This window comes from Diadema setosum, chromosome 10 (assembly GCF_964275005.1).
Source record: "Diadema setosum chromosome 10, eeDiaSeto1, whole genome shotgun sequence".
NCBI lineage: Eukaryota > Metazoa > Echinodermata > Echinoidea > Diadematoida > Diadematidae > Diadema > Diadema setosum.
The window spans coordinates 39,577,083-39,600,324 of NC_092694.1; the positions used below are offsets into that span (position 1 = coordinate 39,577,083).

The 23,242-nt window shown below is 37.7% G+C and overlaps 1 protein-coding gene across 1 annotated transcript; it reads left to right on the forward strand.

The window, feature by feature from the left end:
• LOC140234342 (uncharacterized) lies at positions 1-23,242 on the forward strand. The gene is made up of 14 exons (XM_072314401.1): positions 1-64; positions 1,119-1,142; positions 7,739-7,969; positions 8,729-8,897; positions 13,679-13,809; positions 15,434-15,685; positions 15,996-16,133; positions 16,606-16,959; positions 17,164-17,339; positions 17,948-18,187; positions 18,638-18,774; positions 21,078-21,177; positions 21,972-22,134; positions 22,939-23,242. Exons 1-14 carry the CDS (start codon positions 1-3, stop codon positions 23,049-23,051), a joined length of 2,292 nt encoding a protein of 763 aa, XP_072170502.1. The 3' UTR covers positions 23,052-23,242.

Below are 23,242 nucleotides of genomic sequence, written 5' to 3' on the forward strand. Positions count from 1 at the left end.
ATGTTTACACCAGTCTTGGCCACAACTCTCCTCTTTCTACTCCTCCGTAGTCCATGCATTCAAGGTAAGAATCGTGTTACTTTGCCGCAAAAAGCTGTAATCTTTTTAATCAGTGTTTCGTACATCAGTACTTAAACTGATTAACTAAATGATAAGTTATTATTCTAAGATTTTTAATTGCATTCCAACCTGGTATTTGTTATTTTCATTTCTGTTATATACAGTTTATGTTGAAGAAAGAAATGTTAGATACAAATATAATGACACCTGATATATTCTTATGACTTTGAAACCAGCCGTTCATGTGACAGATGTAAGGTTTTCCTAAAATTGGGTGCTATGAATATCGAATAGTACGTGTATATCGATCGAGGATTCTTTTTTTTTTTACGTCACTAGTTTTATAACTGAGTGTACATCGTCCAAGTGCTTGCTGATGTTTTTCCCATCATGCAAGACGTGGCAAAATCAACGCAGAGATGAATGGATACATATCCTGGAGTACTCTGGATGAGATAAATGCTAGTTAAATATCAATATGTCACAAAGGAGAAAGGACAAAAAGGCAGTCGTTAACTGATTCCGTTCAAAAGATTAATCAAGTTTTGAATATTTGTCATGAGCAGTGAGTCATCCTTTAGGGGTTTTCTAACTGGTACTAAATATTATCTTGCCGTAGTGTGGTTCCTGGACTCTTAATTCTGACTTGTGCGTGAAGTTCCGTTTTGCCTCTCTCCTTTTTAAGCCATGTCATAATTCACTCAACTGGGTGACAATGTCCCTGTTATTCGTACAATGATTTTCTACCTCACAGAGGAAGTACCATTAAAAGATTAAAAAGCAACTGTAAATCAAATTTAAGAATCTGTCGACTATTAAGAGAAACCTGTAGGTGATTCATTGTAAGTGTTTTCATTCAGTCATTATCCTGTTGCTATGCAGGAGAAGATTATTCCTCAATATGGGTAAATTTCTCATGTTACATGTTAAGGGGAAGGATACCATATCTAGCCTACGACAAAAGAACAAGTCTCCTTCTGACATTTTATGTTCCTCTCTCTCTCTCTCTCTCTCTTCACACGTCTATTCTTCTTCTGCACGAAATGGCACCCCACAAGGGAACTTGCGATGGAGTTTTGGAGGTAAGATAATCATGTGACCTGAGTACGAATCAAGCACTTCGACATTCTATTTATCCCTCTGCACCCCTCCCCTTCTTTATATTTTCTTCAGATTATGGTGGGAGCAAAGCAGCTGGCAATTAACATTAGACCGGTTCAATAATTTTTCTATTTCATTTCGTTATTTTTATTTCCAACAAACTTTAATTGCAATAAAACATTTGAATACACTAAATGACACAAAAACAGTTAACGTTGTAATCAAGGAAATTATTGTGAACTTAAGTACAATAAATGTTGTGACTTGCATGTCAAATACCGAATCAAAGTTGTTGGAATAGAGTGGACTGCTAAAAAGCAGGGCTTGCATCCCTGTTCATGTTTTTGCTTGAGTTTCCAACATTTTTAGTGTCATGAATTTTTTACTTCTTCCATTTTTTGTCGTGTCTTATTTGAAAAGCTCAGTTGCAAAAGGTACTATATCCATTTTCCATCAAAATCCACTTTTTGGTTTTGATGTACTCATTTTTAGGACCTCTTTACACCTATACTAACGAAAAGCTGAATTTCCAACCAGAAAGTGTTACAAAATTACATTTAAAAATCAGTTCGGTTGCAAAAGGTAGGCCTACTACATCCATTTCAGTTCGGTTGCAAAAGGTACTACATCCACTCCAATGACATCATCGGGAAATTGACCAATCAGAGTGCAGCATTGGCTTGATCCTCTACCATTGTCTACTGACTTAATCAAAAGAGGTTGGCTTTCGGCTTTTTTTTGACTTTCTGTTAAAATCACCACGCAAATCTGACCAATATCTTGAAAAACTCATTACATTTTTATCAAGCAATGTAGGAAAATGAAGGAGAACTCATTGACAAAACAAACCATCCCGGGAGAAGGATCGTGAATTAAAAGCAGTCGACAAAAGCAAAGGGAAAACTGGCTAAGCAACTCTCATGTAGTCCCACATACTGCATCTAGAGTTAGTTACCGGTACCGTGCGTTACTGCTAGCAGGGTGTTGAGTTTGTGCCATTAATTGTCCCCAAAATAAAGTACAGACACTTTGTAAGTATGATCTATTTCTTACATAAATAGCTTAACAACTAATAATTGTTTGACCCTTACTGGTCTGAAAGCAAGTTTACTTTGTTAAATAGATGTATACAATGCCATGAAATTCTGACATCCCTATTTGTACCAACAGTGCTTTACCTGTGGGTATGCTGTGATATTCTATACGTGCATGATGTCAAGTACCAGGCCCCAGGGCTTGAAAGTACATTGTGACATACAGCTTTGAACACTAGATTTATATTCATTCTTGTAAATGACACCTTTTACTTATACAATGTCACAAAGGTAATACCAAATGTGCGTTTAGTATAGGTGGTCATATTACTCATCGACGGTCTTGATTTCTATCAACTATTAGATTATCAGATTTATCTTATAGTAGAGGCTACTATGTAATCCCGTGAGGTTTTCGTGCCAAAATTGATTTTTTTCGCTAACTTTGTCAATTTGGGGGTGCTGAATCCAAAAAACTTTGGTTCCATTTTTTCTGACTACGTCTTCAGCCGCCATTTTGAATTTCAAAATGGCCGCCCTAGCAGACTGTATTTTGACCCATATTTCACAAAGTGAGCATTGTAGAAGCTTAGAATTTGGTGCAAAATGCATGGGTGTGATGTCAGACACTCTGATAATTCTTTGTCTGATATTGTGGATTGTTTTGATACAATTTGTAGGCTGCCATTTTGAATTTCAAAATGGCTGCCATAGCAAGCTGTATTTTTACCCATATCTCATAAACCGAGCATTGTAGAAACCTCAAACTTGGTGCAAAATACATCGTTATAATGTCAGACATTTTGATATATCATTTTCTGATATTGTGGCTTGCTTTGTAGAGTTTGTAGGGCGCCATCTTGAAATTCAAAATGGCCGCCATAGCGTTTTTACCCCTATGTCAGTTTGCAATTATTGTAGAAGCATCAAATTTTCAAGAATGCACATGCTTGTGTTGTCTAACGGTCCAGTACAGCTGTTTCCTAATTGTAGATCATTAGATAGGCCACCATGTTGAAATTCAAGATGCCGCCATAGACGACATAATTATAATACTGTGGTAAGCGCCTTAGATGAATGTGCCAAAATTGTCCTATTTAGACTGAATTTATTTCCAGTTCACGCAGAATGACAGCCATCTCTCAATTCAAAATAGCCGCCAGAAATTCAAAATGTAAGGATGAGGTTCTAATTACGTCATCAAGAGATGCTGAGGGGCAAAAACTGCGTAAGGGGGGGGGGGGGGGCATACCACTGTCCGATAGTGTGGGCAAGCGTGTAAGCGTTACATCCTGTATAGCCAGAAAAAAAAAAAAAAAACGACCTCTCGGGCAACACGCTATTTAGCGTTGTGGAACCTCGTTAATGATTATACAACTGTATTTAATCCCAATCAATGAACATTTGTACAAAAGCGAGCATTGATGCAATTACGAAGGTGATCTTCAAAAACTTGATGCTGCCTCAAGAGAATGAAGACAAACAAGGAAAAGTCAAGAAATGCTATGGTCACCCTACCAGGCATCCCATTTACAAGCTTGTTTGTCGGCCATAACCTTAAACACTTAAGGTTTGCTTGATATATTTCTGGAATAACACAGAACGAAGAAGGAATAAGTAGGCTTTTTCCTGATTGCCCTTTAGTGGGTCATCTTCAATTATCAAAACTTCCAAGATGCTTACTGCTGTACAGCCAATGATTCTAAAACTACAAAGGAGTAATGATAGCTCAGTTCTGTGGCGCTTGCATCCATCAGAATTTCTGCACAACTTAGAAGATCATCACACGAGGGTAATGTAAGAAATTGTCACTGCCTTGAAGCTGACGAATGTGGTGTTTGGCAGTCAGGTATCAGAAACATTCAAGGGAGATACTCTAGAAAGAGATGAAAAGTGCAGTTTTAATGTTCTGTACTAAGAATGTGTATCTGAGAGAATTAGAATATATTAATCTCTGGATTATTGTGAGAATGGCCAGACATTCAGCTCGTGCAAAAAAAAAAAATCCACCATGTAAGATTGGATCCAAAGTCATTAAGCTTAAGGGACGACCAATTCTTCATAACATTTCTACTGGTTCTACAGCCTGATAGACTTGTCATTATCCAGTCATTTCTGAACGATACAATATTGAAAGGTATAAGTTCTAAGCAATTCCACAATCACTCTTCATCTCATTGTTTCATGGCCTTCTCGTCATTCCTACCCATGCCTTAGAAACTCACAAAACTGAGCCAAATAATCAGCCTGAAAGTTGAAATACTGAGCAGTCAATTCCATCTGACACAGAGACTACATCATGGAAAGAAAATAAAAGAGTTCATCAAAGATGCCATGGGAATATACTGTCACCCGTCACTCACAACAGATAGCCTCATACCATTGTGTGTATTAGAGCAATGGGAAAAGAGATATTGATGATTATTACGTAGACTCTCTCAACATTTCAATTATCCTGATGGATCTTGGTGGTTTGCTTCACTTATTGCATGGCACGTTGTCTGCTCCATCACTGGAAAAATAAACGATAATGGTACAATTGACGATTTTGAGAGATTAGGACCTATGCTCTGCAGTTTGTTGCGAAAAAAAAGGAACAACTAAAGATCTGCTTTTTCATGCCTTTCATGGTGCTGGCTGAAGTTAGAAAATTCGAGGATGTCTCCAAGAGCAGATGGACCAAGAAGTATCTAAACCTTGAAGCATGCAGAATGTGCTATGACATAGTTTGAGCCTCCAGAAGTTTGGCGTGGATGACTTCAATCAGGACAATTTCCTGCTTTACCCTCGTAGAAACTTGAATGTATCCAGAGAACGAACCTCGTAAACTCTCACAACCTAATTTGTGCCTCTAATACCTATGAATATGATATATTAGATTGTAGATATTTCCAAAGGGTATGCATAAATTGTTCAATCATTATAAAATGCTTAGAGCTTCCTACACCAACGGTAGCCACAAAATTCATTATCATGCTCAAAAGCAAGAAATGCAAAAGTCATTATTTCTGGAAGAATTTAGAACTAATTCTCCCCTGCGGACAGCTTTAGAGTGCTGTTTCTTTAAAAAAAAACATGTGCAGGGAATGAGCCTAGAAAACATTTAATTATCTAAGTGACTATCCCATGAATTGTTAGAGTATATAAGGCTAATATTGTAAGTTCTTACAACCAAATCGTCTAAATGGGGCATTATTTAGTCACTCAGACACAGGGATTTTTTTGAAAGTCATTTGTTTTTAACATCAAAATCACATGATTTCCCATTCACAAATTTTACCCAAACGCTATGCTTTTAAAGGAATGTTTCACATGCCAGCCTTTTTGCATTTCAACACAACAGTGTACCTATACAGGACAGGAAACACTTCCGCTCACGCAATATTCAATTCAGTGATTGACTTATACATGATCGTTTCAACATGCTTGGGCATTACAGATCTTACAGCACCAAATTTTTTATGGTCAAAACACTTCTTGAATTTCAAGAGTGGCGACCAATACAAATAATCCAATATTACAGAATTTATAGGCCCTATGTGTGTGGATGTGTTTTAAATAATGTGTACACCACCATAAACATTGATATGTCTAAAAGTTGCTTGTAACCAGAGATATTAGCTGAAAGCAGCCATTTTGAGTTTTAAGAAGGCAGCCTTGAAAGTGATGTGCAATTTTAGGGATGGGAAAAGTGCATCTGAATGTTCAACATCATGAGCCCGGTTTATGCCCGAAATGTGAACTGTCTGTATTGCGTACAACATGAGATATGGGTCAAAATATACATTCAGTTATGGCGGCCATTTTGAATTTCAAGATGGCCACCTTTGATATCAAAATGAACCATCGTTTCAGAAAAAGATGTTTCAGAATGTCTGACAACATATGCATGCTCTCTGCCCATAATTAGAACCTTACACAATGCATACGATGTGAGATACCGGTCCAATTACATTTGTTGTGGTAGCCATTTTGAAATTCAAGATGGCCGCTAAGGAAAATGATCCATCATTAAATAAAAGAATGTATATACTAGCATGATTGACATCAGATGCATGCTTTTTGCCCCATATTTATAGTCTACATAATGCTTACAACCTGAGATATGGGTAAAATGTATTTAGCTATGACGGCCATTTTGAATTTCAAGATGGCTGCCTAAAAATTGTATCAAAGCTATATACAATATTAGAAAATGATGTATCAGAATGTCTGACATCACAAACATGCTTTTTGCATCAAATTTGAACCTTCTGTGATGCTCACATTATGAAAATTGGGTCAAAATACAGTTTGCTGTGGCGGCCATTTTGAAATTCAAAATGGCGACTGAAGACGTGTTCAGAAAAAATGGAACCAAAGTTTTTTGGATTCAGCACCCCCAAATTGACCAAGTTAGCTAAAAAAATCAATTTTGGCACGAAAATCTCACGGGACTCAATATTTCGACATAGTAGACTGTACTATTACCTGATAAAGAACATACAAGAGTGAAAGTCATGTAATGAATTTAATTACACCGTTTAGAAAATACAGCACATTCAGATGCTGCTTTTTCACCTTTTCCCTTAGAAGTTACATTGAAAAAAAAATGAAGAAGAGATAATGAATACAGTATTCTTGAGACACGTGAAGGGAGAATTCACATAGAGAAAAATAGCCAAAAATTTAATACAAAGAGGAAAAAGATAAGAAATCTTGAGATAAAGCTCGTGAGAGAAAAAAAAAAGAAAACGCCTATAGAGAAATCACCTCGAGAGATATTGTGACCCCTCCCCATCTATAACTGTTCACGCATAATGGATCCCCCCCCCCCTCCATGCTTATGACCAATGACAGTCATTCACTCAAAATATTAGTCAGCAAGGGAGAAGTGGGGCATTAGCGATGCACATTGGTTTGTTACTCTTGATGCTAAATAGGGCAGGGCATTGTCAATTACCTAGGCCCCCTTGACCTCATATCCAATCCCCATCAACACCATAGCTGAAAAAAAATAATAAATCCGCGAAACATGTCATAACATCACACCAAATATATCTCTGGCATGTGAAATTTCGGTTTCAAAAGGTACTACATCCACTTTCGGTTGCAAAAGGTACTACATCCACAAAAATATAAAAATGTTTAATTCATAAAAAATAAATGAATGGGCCTGGATTTTCTTAGAGAGTGGTTTAAGTGTTGTATCATCCAGCAGTATACTAGGGGGAAATATCATTCCATTCTGAGCTTGCTCAATATGATAATTAAGAAAATCGCATTGTTCTCAGAACTTGAAATTATGGATGTAGTACCTTCTGAAACCGAACTCTTCATTTAGAATGACAGTATTCTTTAGATATAACCCGAAGAAATCAGTATCATCAGTTTTCATCGGGTGTACAGCCACATTTGTCTACAAGGTGCAGATCCATGCACCCGTTGCTGCCAATCTGCAATGTGATGCATGAAATAACTAGAATAACAGTGATTTCCTTCACCTAACATGCTTACATTCTGTGTTCCTCGTCTTTCCCGCACTGATACCTGGTGATGTGTAGATGAGTTCATGCTGGTGGGGGATTACAGTAGACGAGCAATATACGCTTCTAACATCAGGGACATCTCGTATACCAGACTCCCTCTCTCGAACCCTGGTAACGCGTACAGTCTGGACTATGATCCTGTTCGCCAACTTCTCTTCTGGACGTACGGGGGGAATCCAGGACGAATACAGAGCTCTCGCCTCGACGGATCAGACGCTGCTGTAGTTGTTTCCACAGACATAAGAGGTGACATGGCCGCAAAATTCACAAACTTTTCGTTACGATTTTAGTCATATTTTCTCTTATTTTTTATTCAAGTCACGAGTGCAATTATTCGCAAATAGTTTGATAATTGTGGGTATTATACTCTTAGGAGGGATGTGAAAATCTATCACGATCAGAGTGTCCAATTTTCTATAGATATCCGGCAGGGTGCCTGTCCTTTAATTGAATTCGCATGGGAATAAATCATTGTTTGCAGTTGTGTATGTAATTATCATGATGATGATGATAATGATGATGATAGTGATGATAATGATGATGATGATGATGATGATGATGATGATGATGTTTGCGTGTGCATCATTTCCGTACAAATATGCGGTAAATCGTGCCAACATTTTAATGCAATTTCATTCATACACTCAACCAAAAAAGTAAGTTCCCCCTAGCATTTTTGGATATATCTCAAAAAGTATTTCACCGATTTTCATAATTCAAATGGGAATGGCTAGGGAACATAAAATGCAATTTTTCACACCAGTAATGATATCTGGTGGTAATGATATGCCATTCATGTCATGAGTAATAAAATTCCCTATCCATTCCCGTTTGAATTGTGAAAATCGGTTGAACACTTTTTGAGATATATCCAAAAATGCTGGGGGGGGGGGGGACTTATTTTTTAGTTGAGTGTATAACTTGAATCTGTATACAAGCACAAGTTATAGTTCTTTATAAGTTGAGATAATAACACGGATGATTTTTCTGGGTCGGTGTTTTCAGAACCCTACGGAGTGGCAGTCGACCCCAGCGAGTCCAAGGTATACTGGAGTGATTACTACACCTCTCTTGGCAAGATAGCCGTAGTGAATTACGATGGATCCGGGAGCAGAACTTTAGTTTCTTTACCACAAAAGCGACCATACGGAGTTACCATTAATCCTATAAGAAGGTGGGTCCGTAGGATTTTACTCAGTGTAGAAGATATTACTTTATGCTAACAGTACTCAAGAAAAAAAAAATGAGTGAGTTATATTTGATTTATTTGATTGAAGTCATGGCAAGTTGTGACAATGGCATAAAGTTACACCCATAAACAAGAAATCATGAAAACATTTAAAGGAATAAGAAAAGATCATGTATTGCTAAGTAAAGCCAGCCTTTCGTTAGTCTTAATGTTGAACAATCGTTAGTAACTTTTGATACCAATGTAATCAATGTATACGTTTCTAAGATGAATAATAAAAATAGATTTGATGATATATTCTTTTGTAACCGTGTCAAATTCTGAAAGAAACATCTTTTCGCTTCAAGGATGACTTCAGAATAGAAAAGAGGAAAAAAAAAAGAGCAGATGATGGAAAAGAAAGCCAAAGTCAATGCAGTGAAAGCTAAGATAATAAAGGGCGGAACACTTCCTTTTGAAAATAGAATGACTTAAGCATTGTTCTGAAGAAATTAACTATTTTTGCACGTTTAATATTATCAGGGAGACCAGTCCATAGTTCTGCTGCCTCCACTGCAAAAAGGCATGGTCCATTGAATTTTGTTACCGTTTGGGATTGAGCAAAAAGAGGCTTGGAACACAGATTTCCATGTAACTGATATTTTTGGATAAGTTCTTGGAGATTCATTGTTTGGCCAAAATTATATATGCAGGAAACCCAAGCCCAAAGAGAAATGTGGATTGAGTGAAAGCAGCAACATAAGTAAAACATATCAGTGAAAGTTTGAGGAAAATCGGACAATCGATGAAAAAAATTATGAATTTTTAAAGTTTTGGTGTTGGAACCGCTGGATGAGGAGACTACTAGAGATTATGACGTATGTGTGGACAAAATATAAAGAAAATATAAAGGGAATTCCGCAAAAATTCATTTTTCATTAGAATTACACATTCCATCAACTTGATACTGACATAATAAGAGTAGCAAGTATTCCCCCTGCTTTCTGAAAGCTGTTAGTCAAGTGTTCTTTCATTATGCTAGAAAAGTGAATTTTTGTGGAATTTTCTTTATATTTTCTTTATATTGTTGTCCAATATGCGTCATAATCTCTTGTAGTCTCCTCATCCAGAGGTTCCAACACCAACACTTTGAAAATTCATAATTTTTGCATCGATTGTCCGATTTTTCTCGAACTTTCACTGGCTTGTGGTACTAATGTTGCTGCTTTCACTCAAGCCACATTGCTCTTTAGGTTTGGGTTCCCTTCAATAAAAGAGTCTGCGCCGATATCGTGGTCTGGGCAGCCAGTGTAATCCATGCAAGTGGATGTTATGTGGTCATGTTTATGAGCATGGATTACACAACTTAAAGACGAGTTTTTTATTCTGTCGAGTATTTTAATGTGTGTATCATGAAGTCCGCGTAAACTATCACAAAATCGTGACAATCTACGCACATGCCATCTCTCCGCTGATTCCCGATTGAGAAAATTACGTATTGTCCCAATTTTAAGGAATGTCGATGAAGCTCTTTTATGATTCATTTACAAAGGCATTCAAAGTTAGATGTGAATCAAGCATGACACATACATTACATAATTATACAGGCCTACATGATTCCATGAATTGTAAGATATAAGATTAGGAAATAACATTGGTGTCAAAAGGGCTGAAATAATTGATATGCAGTATTGCATTTTACCTACACTGTGTCTATTTCTCTCTAAATTCCGTGGATTGAAAGTCAATCTAGATTGTAGTCAGGGACCAATCCAAAATTGGATTGAAAGTTTCAATCGAAAAAGATTGAATTCTTACTCTATTAGATTGAAAACTTCAATCCAACGTTTGGATTGGTCCCTGACTGCAATCTGTTTCAATCTAAGGAATTTAGAGTGTTGGCAATATAAACTGTGATGTTAATCATGATTGATGTTTGAAATTTGGGGCGGAGAAAAAAATTACGAACACTTGGAAAACAAAATAAAATTCACGAAAAGATGCGATTAACAAGAAAAGGGTAAAAACCAGGTAAAGGACGTTTACTACTTTGACTGTTTGAGAAAGATGAAAATTGGCAGGAAGGTTGATAGCCCTTCAGCTAGACGTGATCTACTAGCAAGACAATCGCCGTTCTGACAAAAACAATGAAGGACAGTAACCTAATAAGATCCTACCATTGTGGACAGTATATCTCCATGGCTATAGCTTTTACAAATAAAGACAGTTTTATACATCAATGGCTGTGAGGACAATTACTCTGCGCTCTGACAGTCTATAGGTATTACACCGATTCAATTTCAATTCAATTCAACTCAATTTTATTTCCATTTCCATTGAATAAACAGAAAAAAATATATACAATACATTTACGGAACAAATTTATAACAATTTCAAAGAAAACGTACAAGTGGTCACGAGTAACAACAGAATTTCGTTTCTAAGGTATATACCTAATACAAAGATTAGAATGGAAATGGAGGGTCCCACTTAAAAAGCAAAGCTTGTAGGGTATGGGACCCTCAAAAAATACGTACACAAAGTCAAAGAAACCAATGTCAACTGACATGAAATTAACTTAGGAAGGAAAAAAAGAAGAAGAAAAAGAACAAAAAAAGAAAAAGAACAAAAAAGGGGGAAATGACACTATGGTACAACACACGCCATCGTGGACACAAGCATACTGTACTTCATGATGAAAATGCAATAACAAAACAATACAACGCTCCCTGGTTTGAAATTGCGATTGATTGGGTGCATATGCCGGTATGAATGCATAGGAACGGATATAAAAAAGAGAAAGAGAATAGACTCGCTGTTACTGGTACAATAAAAGAAATATCTGAGGTAAACTTACGTTAGACAGATTGTTTTCCTGAAAAGATGATTTCTGTGTGATATCTTAATACTTGTAAAAAAAAACCAAACAAACAACAAACGACTTGATTGAGACAATGAAACCGAACCTAATTTGGTTGTATATCATAAGATTTCAACAGAAAGAATTTTAATTTGTTCTTAAAAGAATTCAAAGTTTGTGCTGTTATTATGTCGTTGGGAAGTGAGTTCCAATACTTTGGCCCCTCGTAGATGAAGGTTTGCTGAGCCAGCAAAGTCCTAAAAAATGGCAAGTGAAATTCGTTGGATTGCCTTGTAGGATAATTATGAACAGATTGATTTTTTGAAAACATTGATTCAAATATATATGGAAGATTATTTTTATAGTAATCATACATAAATTGTCCTAAATTAAACAAATACAAATCTTTAATTTTAAATATTTTATTTTCAAAAAATAACGGATCAGTATGAGACAAATATGCAGTGTGACATAAAATACGCAGTGACTTCTTTTGTAGCAGAAGTAATTTATCCCAAAGAGTTTGATATGTGTTTCCCCATACAAGAATACCGTAATTTAAATAAGGCAATATGAGGGATGAATATAATGTAAGCAGGGACGACAAAGGAAGACAAACTTTAATGTTGTTGATTATACCGATGTTTCGAAAAATAATCTTACATATACTATCAATATGAAATTCCCATGAAAGCTTATTATCAACTGTTATTCCCAGAAATTTGATATAAGAAACATTTTCCAGTGGTGTGCCATCAAAAATAATATCAACAGGTAGTGCCTCAATGGAGTTGCTGAAAAGCATTATGTTACTGTCTCCGATAATTTACACTCTAGGCAATATCACTTTTTATACAATGCCATATCTACTGATGACCTGTTCGTATACTTTGGTTTAATCATGACATCAGTTGAATTGTGAGTTGAAGGTCTTGAGAGGTCAAGTCAACTTTATCTACCGTGTAGGTAATTATAAACTTCAGTTTCATCGCGACTGATTGACTTTTTGTAATAATGATAATGATCGGTGTTCATATACGTTAGTCAATAAAAAAAGGAATCATTATTCATTTTTTTAATAGTAAATAATCATTGATCAGAACCATCACTGGCCATTAGGCGGCATCTAAGCATTCTGTTGGATATGAGGCATGTCTAGCAATCAGGAGATCCTGAAATTGAATCCCATTCGAATATTTTTGGCAATATGATTATCACGGTATTTACTCAGTCATTGATTGACCGGGGCTTGCTTACCTCGATAAAGAGCAATTCATCATTCAGTTTCAATAAACAACAACAACAACAACAACAACCCGAGGCAAGAATAATTAATTTGAGTAAACTTCAGTTTGTTAGTTTATTTTGTATATGTTAGTTTGTATATGTTAGTTTATTTTGTATATTTTGTGGACGTGTGAGGATTACTTTTGACATGTTTTATGTCAAACATATAAGTAGTCATTCACCCAGTCATATTCAGCAATTTTCGCACATTACAGAGACTATATTGGTTTAGAACATGGGGGTTTTTTGAAAGCTCTTTAGGAGATTACCTTCCTTTTTTTAATATTCTTGACTGCATGGTGAAGTCAGCCACGCCAAGTTGAAGTGCGTTGACATGTATACATATATTACCCGTGATCGCTAATCCCCTGTCATCTAATCTAAAATAAGTCTGATCCTAGTCGTCTGCCTTAATTCAAATTAAGCGTGATCTCACTAAAACTACGAAGGGGAAAATTGGTGTTGGTAGATTTTTTGGACTGATGCCGGTAGGGTGAAGGAACATAAACTCGGAATATCTTACGGAACATTGCGGAACGTAAATAAAGAAAAAATGTTGACGCTGATGGATCGAGAGTCATTCATGATTTGAATTACTGTGAAAGTGAGTAACACTAAGTTTGGGTTTGCTGTCTTCCAGAGAACTGTACTGGGGAGTCCAAGGCCCAGGAGCCATTCAAAGAATGAGCATAGACGCCCTCAACGCTGAACCCGAGAGCGTTGTCGACACTCAAATCACTTACGTTCGTGGCCTCGCTTTTAACAATGAAGGTGTGTACAGCATTGTTTTGCTACAGTATCAAACGACTCAATTTCATCCAACTATACCACAGATAATGATAAATGTCATAAATATTGCGGGTACACGAGCACACGCTATTTGTATTCACATTGACCTATTCCATAGAAACAGGTCAGGTTTACAGACGTGTTCCCAAATGTTAGTGACTTCCGTTTAATGTCTCTCTCTCCTCCCTCCAAAGGTAGCATCCGGGCATTTTGGTGTGACCATAAAAGTTACTTTCGATGAATTTCACACTGACTTCCTTTTCTTACGTGTTGCGCTATGGAGGATACATCGGAAATGTATCGAGATACTAGGTTCATTTTTTTTAGTGTCTGTCTGTCTTTCTGTGTATCTAAGGGTACTTATATTCAAGATTTCTCCTCGAATGACCTGCCATTATTACCTTAATCGGTTAATGCTGCAATATGTACCCATTTACACACCAGCTGGGTCAGTCAGGAGGGATCAAAGGGGGTAAAACATGTTTCCATATTAGAAGGGAAGTCATCACATAACAGTCTTGAAATAAATCTCAACATTGCCATAGTCGCTCATATGTAGCTATTATGATACGTTCAAATCCATTTCATAAAGTCTCAGCGTGTCTTGAGCGAAAAGTCTCATAAGACTTTTATGAAACGGACCCCAGATCTGTATCCTCTGCACCGCAGTGTTCCTAAATGGTGTTCAGTGCACCAACAAAGTTCTAGACAGTTCTTTATGTCTATATAGGAGAGTGGATCGTATCACCGGACACCTTTTTTTTTCGTGCCTCTGAATTCTCAGAGGATGAAATTTCCGCCAAAAATAACACCTGTTATTCACAGAGTCCTGAAAATTACGAATTCGGCAAAATTATGAAAATCATTCACTCCGATTTTTGGAAAATAGACTTCGAATATAGGCCTACCCCTCTCCCCAAAATTGTCTTTTTGAGGGGTGTAAAATCGTATAATTTCGGACACGATTTTCGTAATGGAATAATCGACGTCTTTCGCACCTTGTCCTTGCACCAAAATCACAATTCATCCCACGATTCTTACCGAGCGGACGACAAAAGAAAAAACCGGCAAATGAGGCTAAAATTTTGTATCTTACGGTAAAATGTCTAACTTGAACATTTCGAACAATTCACGCGATGAAACCTTGTGGTAAATTGACATCTTCTCCTAAATCTGAGGTAAAATGCGAATTTCCCAGCGCTTTTACATTTTTAAGTCACGGTTTATTTGTTGATTTCTTTCGCGATTTCGTCCAATACAACGCTCTGTGAGGCTAATACACAAGGTCCCGCCAGTTACTGTATTGAATGCCATTTGTGGGCAAAAATGTGTGCGTCATGCCGGAAACACCATGCTGTCAGGTAAAACCAGACCTGACACAAACACACGCACACACACACACACACACATATATATATATATATATATATATATATATATATATATATATACATATACATATATAATATCATATGAAATTGTTATTGACTTCAGCAGAAAGATAAGCAAAGAGTACCCCTACTGTTATTTATCGTATAGAGGATGTTGTCACTATAACTTACCTCGATTAATGCTCCTCCTATTCCACTTCTGGGCTCCTATTTAGGAACGAAAATGTACTGGCATGATGACGGTTCCAACAGGATCGAATCTCTGGATTTATTGAGTGGCGAAAGGACCCTCTTGCTGACTAGGAGTGGCTTTCGTGGACTCACCTGGCACAATGAAGAAATATACTTAACGGAAACATCCCGTGACGTCATAGCAATCATGAACGAGACTTCACGAGGAGTGCGGTTCGTCGGTCCTCGGACATTTTCCAATGCCTATGATATTTGTGTGGTCTCGTCTCTAAAAGGTCAGACTTTGTAAACGGTTTTATCAGTGTATTCGCGCATTAGTTTAGAAGGGATCATTTTTAACAATTGATTAGGGGCCTACTTCAGATTCTCTGACAAGATTTTACGCTTTCTTTGTTGTCATGGATTCCATAATAAGGAATAACGACTTCGTCAAGTTTTGGTTCACTTTATCTCAGCGGATTATTATCATTACCTCTTTGGTCCAACGGCCCCAAAATGTCTATAGCCAACTACACTTCACGTATACTATAGCGTTACAAAATCTACACCTTTCCTATGTTGAGTGACAGCATTCTGTTTCTACAGATCCATCACAATGGGCTTGTGATTTCGACAACTTTGGCTCTAATCTTTGTGGGTGGAGTCAAGATTTTCAGGACGATTTTGATTGGCTGAGACTGCCACGTAACATCAGCAGAAATTCAGAGAATGGTCCATCCATTGGTAAGTGGAAATGCCAAGTTTATTTCAGCCATCACTGTTTTTTGGTTACCCAATAAACCTCCGAAACAATAGCTGGACTTAAATAACATTTACCATATGATGGGACACACTGCACCTGAGCAACAGTTGGTATAACAGAAGAAAGTACTGCTTTTTTTTTTCTTTTCAGAGCGACAGGGGGAGTAATTTTCTGGTGTTCCCGGAATTCCAGATTCTGAGCATTCTTCCCATGAGCCATTGAAACTGATTGAATTGTCTTTCTTTGATATTACATTTGCAAAGAATGTTAACGAAGGAAAGTGCATGCTCTATATCATGTTTATCGTTCGCCATCAGAGACGTGGGAAGAGAGGTATAATCAGTTAGGTTGTGGTTATATGGGTGCATGGTTTGACTAGCTACCGGATCGAAGAAACTATCTGCGACTTATAGCCTTCATAAACTCCTTCATTGTACTATCTTTCTCTGTTAGGAGATTACAGTATGTTCATCAACGGCACGACACAGGATGCCGGTGCTCGAGCTAACTTCACAAGTCCATATACCAACACTGTAAGCACGACTGCCACCTGCTTACGGTTCGCCTTCCTCATGCCGGGGGTCTCCAGTCACTCCTTTCTCAATCTCTACTTCACCAATCAAAGTTTTTCCAAGCTCATCTGGCTGAAGCGGGGTGACCAGGGAGCGTTTTGGAAACTAGCTAGGGTGGTAACCTCTGGGCTGGGTGAGGGACATTTCATCTTCGAAGGCGTGGTGGGTACTCCAGAGCGTAGCGTCATAGGAGTGGATGACGTCCAGTTCGGACCCTGCGATGACCAATTCGATGGTAATCATATCAGCAGTTTGTTATCGTGGTATTCATACACGTTATTACAAATTATCGTAAATAGCGCATTAACTTCTGTGTGAAACGTTAATCAGTACTACGAGGTGATTTGGTTATGTTTTGTGAAATATCGTGACTGCTGGATTTCATGTCATTCTTGGTCTCTACCATTAAGTCTCCCTTTTCTCTCCCACTCTCTGGCAGCTCCGAAAGTCTCATGTGACAACGGCAGAATGGAAATACTCCTCAAAAGGGAAAGTTACCGGATCTCAGCTCCTAGCCAAATTCGGTTTTCCGATTCTCGTTGCTATGGTTACGCTTTCAACTCTGACTACGTCACCCTTTCAACATCTTTCGAAGAGTGTGGAACGCGCATAGCGGTAAATATGATAAAGTTTTGGCGGAAACATGTACCGACAATAAATTATTTGACCAGAATCGTGTAGATTATCTGGCATCTCTTTTATTGTAACAAGAAAAACAAATTCGAGTAATTACGACTTGCTACTCGTCATCTCTAACCGTCTGTCCAAAGAGCTGAGACGTCTGGTCTTGAATTAGCCCAGTTATAGTGATTCTTCCATGTTATTGTCATTCAGTCGCTGCCTGTAATGTGAGATGGAAACTACCAGACCCCAAATTACATAAACTGCAGTCGTGGAAATGTAACGTCTTTCCCTGAATTTGTTCTTGTCAATGCGCTGTGTGTTGAAATGTGAATATCCTTCATCATTCAGTGCTGTAAACAAAACAACACATATTCTCATACATTGCAGGAAGGACAACGTGTATACGAAAACTCAGATAACCTGTTTACGATTTCTATATACAATGTACATCTGACCTTGATCTGACCTGCAGCATGAATAAAAGAGGGTGACAAGTTGTAGACTATTGGTTCAGGCATGCTCTGTGTATCGATATCACATGCAGCCCTTATTTAAGGGGACCTTCATAACCCGGACAGAAATACATTTTTTGTATTCAGAGTGACGAGGAGAACTTTTTCTTCACGAATGAGATTGAGGATGTGAGCGGGGTTATGCAGAGCTTCGTCGTCAATTGCACGGTGAGGCGCAGACAACTCGTCCACACCTCATACATCGCCCAGTCATCTCTATCAGTCTTCACAGAGGCGTTTGGTCATGGCAATTTCACCATTGCCATTCGACAATTCACCAGTCAAAATTTCGACGTAGCTCTGCCGGAACCGGCTCCCCCACAACAGGTATCCTACATCACCCGTCCTTGTATTTCATTGCAATTATCATGAGTCAGTGCCATGATCACAGTGTGTGTGGTGATGAACATCCAAATTATAAACGGCTCATGCAGGCGATAATTTTATTTGTTCAGATCAAGAGAACCTGATTATTTAAAGGGAAATTCATTCGAGCAAAATATTCCAATATTTGTTAGTACGAGTATAGTGTGTGATGAAGATTGTACTTTATATCATTTAATTTGTAATCAAACGATCGATGCTTTCGAAAACACTTTTCGCCAACCACTAATGAGCGGGCAGTACGTTTTGTGACTTCTGTGACATGTTGCTCCAGGGTACTCAGTACTGATATATATTGTACAGATTTGCAGCGTTTCATATTGATACACTTGTGTCATGGAATTATCTCGAGTGCTTTTCATATCAATCGTTTGATGAATGAAAACTATCAAGGTGTTTGAAGGCGATACCATCTACCTCGGCACAACAATCGCATCCATGAGGAATCTTTACATCCTCAACGAGCGTTGCTGGGAGACGCCTTCTCCGGACCCAGCAGATCGGAGTTATCGAGATCTGATAGAAAGTGGGTAAGTTTAGGGGAGCAGCGATAGCCCTCTTACGCAATACGAGTTTTATCCCTTTATACACCGCCTTGTGATACTTTAGATTGGACATCAGTTCCTTCTTTTATAGCAAGATTGCATCCAAACACTTCAACAACCTTTATACGATTACTGCATCTTTGGATCTGCTCATCTATTATTTTTGTATGTTATGCAAGACTCTGGACACCCTCGGAAAATCTTTGAGGCTGTCTATAATATGAAAGTCCCTTTGGTTTGGGACAATACCATACGAAATGACTGTAATGTATACTGTGAAAATGATCAGTGTTTCCTAAACATCTCTTAATTACATGTAAACAAAATATTCAAACTCTACATTTTCAATCGTTCATCTATAAGCTTTTGAACATATCTTCTCAAATTAATATATGTCTTGCAAGTGAAAGCTCATGAGTAAGATTTGTGATTACCGTGAAGAAATTTGATGAGGAAAGCGGGTACACATTCCAGGAGTTCATTAAACCTAATAGTCCATGGGCCAAGACCCGAAATATGGGCCATTGGTACCACCTGAGGTGGCAAAATCTTTTTTGGTGTCAATTTGTTTGTCGGGCATAGATATGCTTATCAAGTTATGATAGCATTTCCAAATGAGTAGCTTAGTCATAATAAATGAACTTTTAACCAATTTGGTCTCGTTTTTATATCCCTATACTTCTGAATCGAAACTAACCGCTATACAAAGAAGAGCACTGTCTTCCGTATATTCACAGGTGTTCTGTTGTTAACGCGGTGCGCTTCGCTTAAAGTCTTTATTCAAGGCAGCGAAGGGAATATCCAGAGGGTTATGATGTCCGCAGCTGTCAAGCGGTGCGCTTAGTCTTTATCTAGACCAATATACCGTTATCATATCTAAAGTTCCTGATAAAAGGGATTATCTATACTGTTTTTATACTACCCTCTCAACAAATACATCAGTTTTAAACAAAAATCACTCTGTTCATTTACGATATAATTCATCATAATTGTATTGTAGGGTGCCGGTACATTGTTTTTGCATTATCTTTTATTGTTGGATGGAAATAAAGCGACATTGGCATGGTGTTAGCGTTTTCGCCATAGCGTTTTCACCGGAAAATGATAATTGAAATATACGGTAAAATTCACGAGGATTTGTTGTTGTTGTTTTGTTTTGTTTTTTTAGATAAAAGGATATACACTGTATCATTTAAGTTTTGGATATTCCCTTCGCCGTCTTGAATAAAGACTAAGCGCTGTGGACATCATAACCTTTGGATATTCCCTTCGCTGTCTTGAAGAAAGACTAAGCGCACCGCGTTTACAACAGAACACCTGTGAACAAACAGAAGACAGTGCTCTTCTTTGCTTAGCGGTTAGTTTCAATTCAGAAGCTAGGGATATAACAACGAGACCAAATTGGTTTAAAATTCATTTATTATGACTAAGCTACTCATTTGGAAATGCTATCATAGCTTGATAAGCATATCTATGCCCGACAAACAAAATGACACCAAAAAGGTTTTGTCACCTCAGGTGGTACCAATATCTGGCCTGGCCCATGGACTGTAAAGCTCCTAGAGTACCTCCATGATTAAACTGTTCTGTATAGTGATGAAAACAAAGCTCACCATTTAAAGGACAAGTTCACCTTCATAGACACTGATGTGGGTTGAGTGAATGCAGCAATATTAGTAGAGCACATCAGTGAAAGTTTGAGCAAAATCGGACAATCCGTTAAAAAGTTATGAATTTTTGAAGTTTCTGCTCAGTCACGGCTGGATGAAAAGACTACTATAGCTTGTGATGTCACATGAGTACAACGATATAAAGAAAGAATAAAGAAAATTCAACATATTTCCATTTTTCTCCCATAACAAAAGAACACTCGACTTCTCTCTTTCAGAAGGCAGGGGGAATAATATTACCCTTAATCATACGTCAGTAGCAAGTCGAAGAACTGTGCACTTTATTCAAAAAGTAAAGTTTTGTGAAATTCTCTTTTTATTTTCATTATATAGTTGTACGCATGTGATTTCATACACTGTAGTAGTCTTCTCTTCCAGCAGTGACTGCGCATATACTTAAAATATTCGTAACTTTTGAACGGATTGTCCAATTTTCCTCAAACTTTCACTGATGTGTTCTACTAATATTGCTGCATTCTCTCAATCCTTATGTATATATGAAGGTGGACTTATCCTTTAATGTATTCATCATGAAATTGATTACTGCAACACGTTTTACATCGTGAACTGTTTACGCATTTCACCAAGCCTTATCATCTTTAATCAAAATTTATGCAGATTGGCTGTATCGAGAAATGTGGAAATCTTTGATATCAACAACTCGACGGTGAAGGCGTTTTCCGTCAGGGCTTTCCAATTCAGTCGCGTTACAGAGTTGGTGAGAATCTTTCAGCACTTATTTTCATTATCAAATTGCTCTGCAACGATGAACTTTACAGGTGTGTATGGTGGATGTGTGATGGTCTGTGGACTGTGGTAATTGGGCATCATCTCCACAGTTTCGAATATGGTAGAATAAGATCAGGAAAATGGCGACTGTTGTCCAGAGGTTGATGTCTCAGAGAAAGATCCACACTTCACGATGTTCTTTTTTTTTGTATTATTTGGGTTGTTAATTGATGAACTCCGTTTATATCTGTGTAGTCAAAGATTGCATTGGTTTTGCAGACCCAGAGTAAGCAGAGTACTACAGGTACTTGTCTGACAATAAATTATAACGTCATGAATCTCAACCGGCCCCCAATATTTAGTCCCAATGTATCTTCACTTTTTTTTCGGGGGGGGGGGGGGGGGTTGGGCGGGGGAGATTAATCCAAGTTTAACGTTAAACTTGACTATTGCAAACAAACTCCTTCTTCAACCTATATATTCTACCACATAAAATTGCACAAGTTTAAGCCAAAGAAATCCTGGTATGAAAATAGATAAATGGAACCGTGAAGATATTTTGATTTTATGTCTATAAGACTGAATTTGAGGTGTAATTTTATTCAATTTTTCCCCCTCTTCGATGAGGGAGACATATTGAAGGAAAATTCACACCTCAACCATCACCGCTCTACTTAATCATTCTCTTGCTTTCAAGACTGAATTTGTTATTTTATCTTGAGTAATAAAGCGCCAGCCACGGAGCCATTGAGCACAGTATTTTGTCATGGGATTATTTAACAGACATACATCCACTGTAACGTCCTGGCATGCCAGCAAAACGATCGCTTGGAAAGTTGCCAGACTTCGGACCGTTCTGGCCCACGTGCCAAAAGGTCTTCGAACCGGAAACCTGCTAATGGTTACATACTGTCAAGCGGACCATTCGTCGTCCAGAGAAACAAAGGTATATTGCGATTAAAGATGCCAATTTAGGTGGTCCCAAAATACTCCTTGCTTGTGTAATATCTAGATATATAGATCTTTTGTCAAAGAAAAAAAAAAGTTATCTTCATATCAATGAAAAGTGCATTTACATAATCCAGAAAAGAGAGGAGAGGAAGAGAGAGAGAGAGAGAGAGAGAGAGAGAGAGATGGAGTGAAAGAAGAGAGTAACAAAAAAAAAAAAAAAGACCTTCTCTTGAATCCGGACTGGTGGACATCTGTAGTCCTACCTGCCTACAGCTGGGTATATAGTGTGATGCATTTTAATTGTAAACTTGAACTGTTGTGATAAATTTTCACACCAGTACCTCAATGTCTCTTGTATCTTTCTACCCCTCAGTGGCTGTTTTCCATGACTATGTGTGTATTCATTTCTGTGTGTGTGAGTGTGTGTGTGTGTGTGTGTGTGTGTGTGTGGAGATAGGGCGGCATATTTGTATACATGTATGTATAAGTATGAAATGTGAAAAACGATTCCACTGGATACTGCCGTATATCAAAAATTGACGCAATCATTAGCATTATTTTGACGTAAATCTTTGACATGAATGTTGTTACTTTCACATTGCGGTATATACGTTTTTCCTTTTTTTCTTTCTTGCTTAATTTTATGCTTTGTTTTGTTTCGGTTTTTTTTTTTTTTTTTGCCAGCAGCAATATTGTTCAGTTCAGTTCAATTCCGTAAGTTGTAGCGATGTTCGTCATGTCGATTATCGAGTTATTGAATGTTTGATCTTTATTTGATTGTATTGCTCTCGATGCTCAGGTATGTCAGTGAGTTTGGTGACTGTTTACCTCACTCTGTCCGCCGTGTTGGTCTGCATCGCTTCCCTCGTAGGTGTGATCCTCTATCAACGCCGTCAGATCAACAGGAAGTAACGGCTCCAGAGAGGAAGGCTTTTAACACATTCCATACTGAATTTTGAAATCACTATAGACATGCTACACAGGCCACCAGGTTCCCATAGGGACCGCGGGTTGATATGAATATTACTTCATTTGCAAAAGTTATGAAATTGCCTAGAGAAGTAGATTAAAAAGTGTGTAGTGTTGGTCTGCTTTTGGTAGTA

Coding starts and splice junctions, on each gene's coding strand:
- LOC140234342 (XM_072314401.1), top strand. CDS start 1: ATGTTTACACCAGTCTTGGCCACAACTCTCCTCTTTCTACTCCTCCGT. Junction 15,686..15,995: donor TGTGGTCTCGTCTCTAAAAG/GTCAGACTTTGT, acceptor CTGTTTCTACAG/ATCCATCACAATGGGCTTGT. Junction 17,340..17,947: donor AGTGTGGAACGCGCATAGCG/GTAAATATGATA, acceptor TTTTGTATTCAG/AGTGACGAGGAGAACTTTTT.